This window comes from Lepisma saccharinum, chromosome 14, assembly GCF_977018435.1.
Source record: "Lepisma saccharinum chromosome 14, izLepSacc3.1, whole genome shotgun sequence".
Lineage (NCBI taxonomy): Eukaryota > Metazoa > Arthropoda > Insecta > Zygentoma > Lepismatidae > Lepisma > Lepisma saccharinum.
The window spans coordinates 14,628,361-14,634,360 of NC_139242.1; the positions used below are offsets into that span (position 1 = coordinate 14,628,361).

General features: G+C 38.9%; 1 protein-coding gene across 2 annotated transcripts in view; it reads right to left on the reverse strand.

Annotated features, from left to right (window-relative positions):
- Positions 1-1,003, reverse strand: part of nSyb (neuronal Synaptobrevin) — a 44,774-nt gene extending 43,771 nt beyond the window's left edge. For both annotated transcript variants that reach the window (XM_083134837.1, XM_083134838.1), the window contains exon 1: positions 916-1,003. In XM_083134837.1, coding sequence (XP_082990963.1) covers positions 916-917 — 2 coding nt within the window. In that variant the 5' untranslated portion in view covers positions 918-1,003. The remainder of the gene's footprint in view (positions 1-915) is intronic.
- Positions 1,004-6,000: the final 4,997 nt, after the last annotated feature.

Genomic DNA, 6,000 nt, shown 5'->3' on the forward strand with positions numbered 1-6,000 from the left:
ATTGTAATACCAATATTTATAATTATTTACTTTGTCTTTGAATCTTCTTGTGCAGGTTACAGCATAAGTGGCACTTCGGTCCTTGAGGAACTAATAAATGACCATGAATATGTTCCAAATTTTGTAGATGAACCAAAAACATACTCATTATATCAATATTGGTTGTATGTAGACATAAGACGATAGCAGCCAAAATCTCTCGATTTGTCTACAACTTGGAGTTAAGTTCATATTAGCGAAAGTTGAAAATTCACCTATGTAGTTCAAGTTTTTGCGGAATCTCCTCAATATACGAGAGTATTAAATAAAGAATTCAATTAAATTGCGAATCTGAACATATATATTCAATTAACGAACTTCTCAAAACTTGACCAGAGAATGGCATTCAACAAGTGCTTCAATGTAACAGTATTGACTGCAAAAGCAGAGTTCATACTTGGATTTACAGGTAATTATCGCATTATCATCCTTTTGAGGCTCAAAATCTTTCAACAAGGAAACAAAGCCATATTTTATCAGTGGAAATTCAATACTATTCGCACAATATCCAACAAGTGTCTATAGCACCCACACCACTTAAATGTCAACTGAATGAAACCACCCACACATTATTTTTCAACTCGTTACACTTACAATTAAAATTGTAATGGCATTACTATCGATGTGCCTAATATGAAAATTTCAAAGGGTGTGTCCTCAGAGTGAACCTAGGTCATCTTTGAAAACAACTGGTTGTATTCAAGTAATAAAAACATTATGTATTACAGGTTTGTGTGGGGGGTGTTCACACACCATGCACTATTTGTAATAGTTCATTCTTATATTAAGGTTTCAAACCAGCATAACAAATGGATGGTAATTCATCGATTATATTTCATATAGCGTTTAGTACTTACTCATAAAGAAAGTACTTACATAACGAGCAGTAATTTACGGCCTCTGTAAAAACGTACACTGTATTAAACGTACTGGTATTGACAGTTCCGTCAACCGAGGCTCGTCGATTGCTTGCGACAAAACGAATGCTTTCGACCTCTCGTATCTCTTCGATAGTCAGCTGTGGGGGTGTGACGTATGAAGGACAGATTCGCAATTTCCCGACCAACGCGAATTCTCGGGACGGGAAATATTCCAAATTTCCCGAGACTGGGGAAATCTAGAATTCTACACCCCATTTGCACTGCTGAAATAAAAAATAACAATTCCCGAATAGTTTCAGCCACTTATAATGCAGAAAACATCGAGAATTAACCACTTTCAGTGCCACTTTTAAACTTGACCATTTGGAATTTTCCCGACTGTTCGGAATCCCGAAAAGTCGGGATGGAGAGGTGAATTTCTTTCCCGATCCCGATACTTTTCGGGATTCCGCACATCTCTACTCTTCAACGTCAGAGAAGTCAATAACAGGGGCGTAAGGCATGGAGGCCCCAGGGCAAGTGGTAGGCTTACAATACGTCCTGGATTAGCCCGCTTATCTACCAAGGGAAAGTAAATTGTCCTTGCCCCCCCCCCCCCAGTTTTGAAATCCAATCGCCGCCACTGGCTTTCGGTGTTGTCGCAGCGAACTTCTTGAGCACTACGTAAAGAAGACTTGTCAGCATTTGGAAGCTACACAACAAAGGTTGCACCACAAGTAGGACGATTGGTTGTAATTTTTAATCTCTGAAAAGCGCGAGAGGGAATGTTCTTGAATAAGAGAAGGAGTCGAAAAATATGGTCGAACTACTGTCAATATTAAGAGTTTTATCTGCGGAACGTTCTAGAATATAATGAAGATACAAATACGCGGCTTCAATTTCCCGCTTGATCTGTACAACAGAATGAAACTTCAGAGGTGAGTGTGATAGTTCATACAGGTAGCTTTATAAGATCTAGTGATTCGAAAATCAAAAGCACTAAATACCGTAAAGTAACGAAGTCTACAACTAGTTCCAGTTCGGGTCCGAAGCTGAAGACAATGACAACAGCGGAACTTCCGGAGCCTCGGTGTAATGCTACAGTCGGGACGCGCTACCAAGCGGCGTGGAACCACCCACTCTGGTAGCGACGCGCTGTTGCCGGATTGACCTACTTCAGGATTTTCGCGAGTCCACAGAAACATGAGGAAGGCTGAACTACTGCAGCTCCTTATGTTACACAAACCCCAGTTCCCCATATATCGAATAGACAAGCTTGCAAAAGAAGCGGGACATACGGTGGTCCGTCTCCCGCCTTATCATTGTATGTACAATGCAATCGAACTTATTTGGTCACAGGTCAAAGGGCTGGTAGCACAGAGGAACACTTTGCCACCTTTTACACCGTCTAAAATTTTGCAATTGACAGAACGGGCTATCGGGGATGTGACGGCAGATAGGTGGCGTTCGGCTATAGAACACTCAAGGAAGATTATTTCCGAAGCATGGGAAAAGGAGGGAGTTGAAGAGCAGCAAATGGAGGATTTTGTAATTTCACTTGGGCGGGAAGACAGCAGTAACAGTAGTAGCTCAGATGAAGATGTTCCTTTCCCAGCCAACAATGAAGATGATCTTGGGGTAGCGCCAATGTAATGGTAGCCGGTAAGCAAAAACAACTGATTCTTTAACTACTACTTCTGTTCTTTCATTCATTGTTTATGTTTTTACTTACAGGTAGCTCAAAGCATTAATAACACATGTACCAAATGTATCATTAATGTTAAGGAAAATTATCAATTGCCAAGCGTTTCGTTGTAATTTATTTAACTCTGTATTGCCAGAGCCTGTATCTCATATAGCTCCCAAATTATCTCACTTCACACACCCACATGTGCCTCCCCGATAGCACAGTGGTAGGGTAAGTGTTGTCGCCTTGTAATCAAGTAGTACTGGGTTTGATACCCTGTCGAGGCACATAGTGGTTCGGATCCCACTTCCAACTGTAGGTCCATTCCAGATTAGCCGTAGTGTGCATAAAGTGGACTTTAAAACACCAACTCAATCAATCAATTCACACACAATTGATTTGTTCTTGATAAATTCTTCTCCGTAATACAGTAATTCAGTGTTGGAAAATTCTGTTTTAGAGGTGAATTTTTGTAGGTTCCTCAAAATATAATTTAAAAACGTGTTAACGAAACGAAGTTGTACGTAATTTGTTTATACATAATTTGCCCTAATTTTCAAGAAATACATTTCATTTGTAAGTTCTGAAGCTTTACCCATGCTTTAACAATCGCGGCGTGACAAAGAAGGCAAAGAGAGGCGGTATGAAATCAAAGTAGAACGATTTGCCACAGTGTTGTTCGTAACACAAGACTCATTTTCTTTTGTTGGTAATTGTGATACGATACAACATAAGTAAAAAGATGCCGGTAGCTGATGCAATGTACCATAATAAAAACACAACAAAGGTTCTTTCAGTGAAGGTTTTCGGTTGCTGTGTAGAGCAGGAAGATAAAATATTTCATGCTTGCCAGAATGTAAAATTCACACTGGAAGTTCAATAGATGTTTTGATGCCTGATAAGAAGAAATGGACAAACACACATACTCAGATGGTTCCGGCACACAATGTTAATGCATGGAAACAGGGGAGTCGAGTGGTAAAAAATGTTCAGATTTGACGTTCTGATTAAAATGACAGCCTTAAACAGTGGCAACGATTTAGGGGATAGTTGGTCCCCAATTTTTTGCATTCACACTGTGTCCTCTTAATGCTAACCCTTGTCTACCAAGAGAAAGTAAACTTTATTTATTTATTTATTTATTTAATAGAAGATTCCAAATACAGCGTTAGCCATTTTACATTGGAACGTTTTTATAGAACATAAGGACAAAAAAATAATAACATAATACATAAAAAATAATAACATAAAAAAAATTACATGTGGTTAAAAGACTTACATATTTTTTGCTAACTTTCTTCTAAAACTGTTCAGATTTTCAAAAATGTCTATTTGGCTTCCTAGATTATTATATTCACTGGGCAGTCTATGGAACAGAGAGCGCTGGATAAGGCACAATCTCGGCTTCTGAGAGGCAAAAAGTTGAGTGCTTCTTGTTGAGCGGGCAGGCACACGAAAGTGAATTTCCTGAAGAAGGCGGTCACTTCTGAGGTTGCCATTCACTATTTTATGTAGAAATATTTGGTCAGCCTGTCTATGTCTCTCTTGTGGAGTTTGGATATTTAACATTTGCAGGAGGATGGACTTTTGCAAGTGTTTTGTGGACGGAATTCGGTGTCGAACAATGACCAGGAAGAAATTTAGGATGGAATTAAGTCTATCTGAATTTGAGGGGCATGCCATAGACCCCTCCCCCCCATTTCGGAACTTAATCGCCACCACTGACCTTAAACATACAATTGTGAGGTTCTATCTATACCCCTTAAAAAGATGGTGTTCAGCCCCTGTTCAACCTGGTGAAACCAGTTGTTTTACAAACTTATAGGACGCTCTAGGCGAAAGTTTCCGCATGGCATCCAGCTGAAGGCATGTCCTTCTGGCAGAAATAAACTCTACTGCTGATACTGTTAATAATTTTAACCACATTGTAAGAAAAGTTAAGGCACACATTTATCTTGTGCGTGTTGCTTCATATCGCTCTCTGTTAAAATTATTATACATTTTCCGAACTAGTGCAGTTTAAAGCCATCATGCACGCGCGTCTGCAAGCAGCAGACGAATCTCAACGAACAAACCCGCCTCCTGGCCCGTGCGTTTGGTGAATCTCGTTCTTGCACGAAACGCGACTTTTGGGACAGCTTTGCTAACGCACGAGAGCACTTATGGGACCGCCAGTTACCATGGCTGAGTCAGGGCAACTACCCCCCTGAGAGCCTGCTCTGCCCCCCCTGTGAAAATACAGAACACATCTACCTGGAATTCTCACTACTCTTTACAATTATATCCTGTATTACTCTAGCAACATAACAAAGACATTTATTCATTTTGTGATTTATGAAGGTGTGTGGGGTTCCGTATACTGTATCAGTATTGGGGGAAAAATTACTTTCCAGATTCAGATTTCGGGAAATGATCTCGCAATTTTAAATATCTAGAACAGTTGTGACATTTTGAGTAGTCTTGTATTAAAGGTGCCTAATGTACGTATTTGGATGTTTTTCTTGGATGCGTTGCTATGAAGTTTGAACTGCATATTTTTTTCTTTCCCCAGTCTGTCTACCTTTTGGTAATAGCGATTCATGTGATAGAGAGATGGGATATATATATACATATATATATATATATATTATATATTATATATATATATATATATATTTAATTAGTGTTGCTTTTCTGCCACATCTAGCTAATCGTGACAATGAGTGATGACGTGAAACTGATGAAGAGACACTCACAAACAGTGCTGCAACCACAGGGGGCAGGTTCATTGTCCCCACCAATCTTGGACAGATGTCCAATCTAGGGGGGGGGGGGCAAACATTGAAGTAAAGAAACATGACTAGCAGAATCTAAGGATAGCAGGACAAATAGATACTCAAAACGAAATTAGTTTTCAAGTGTTTCTTGCATTTTTCTTCCAGACGGTTAAGGGCACTTGCAGGAGGCACAGAGGGGCAATTGCCCCCACGATTTCAAATTTTATACAAATAAAAGTACATTTCGTAAAATTTTCTTGCTCGCTCCGCTCGCAATTATCGAGCGCGCTCATTTGAGAGACAATTTGGCGGATGAATTGATCATGTAATGTATTTAAATAATATATATATATATATATATATATATATATATTAAAGAAACTTTGAATAATTACGTACACAATTTAGTGTTAACATGTTGATTGCACATGTATTTTCTTATTTTACGTCGCTCCATGTTGCATAATATGTTGTACATGAAAGTTATACGTGTCATATGTACAAAAAGAATAACGTTCGTCATGCATATTCTGTCTTTCAAAAAGACAATTTGTGTGCTTGTTTTCCATTATTAGCAAATATGAAATTGAAAATTGTGACTGTAGAACGTTGTCTGTTAAAGTACCTCAGGCACAACCTAATTTTTTGACAAATAATG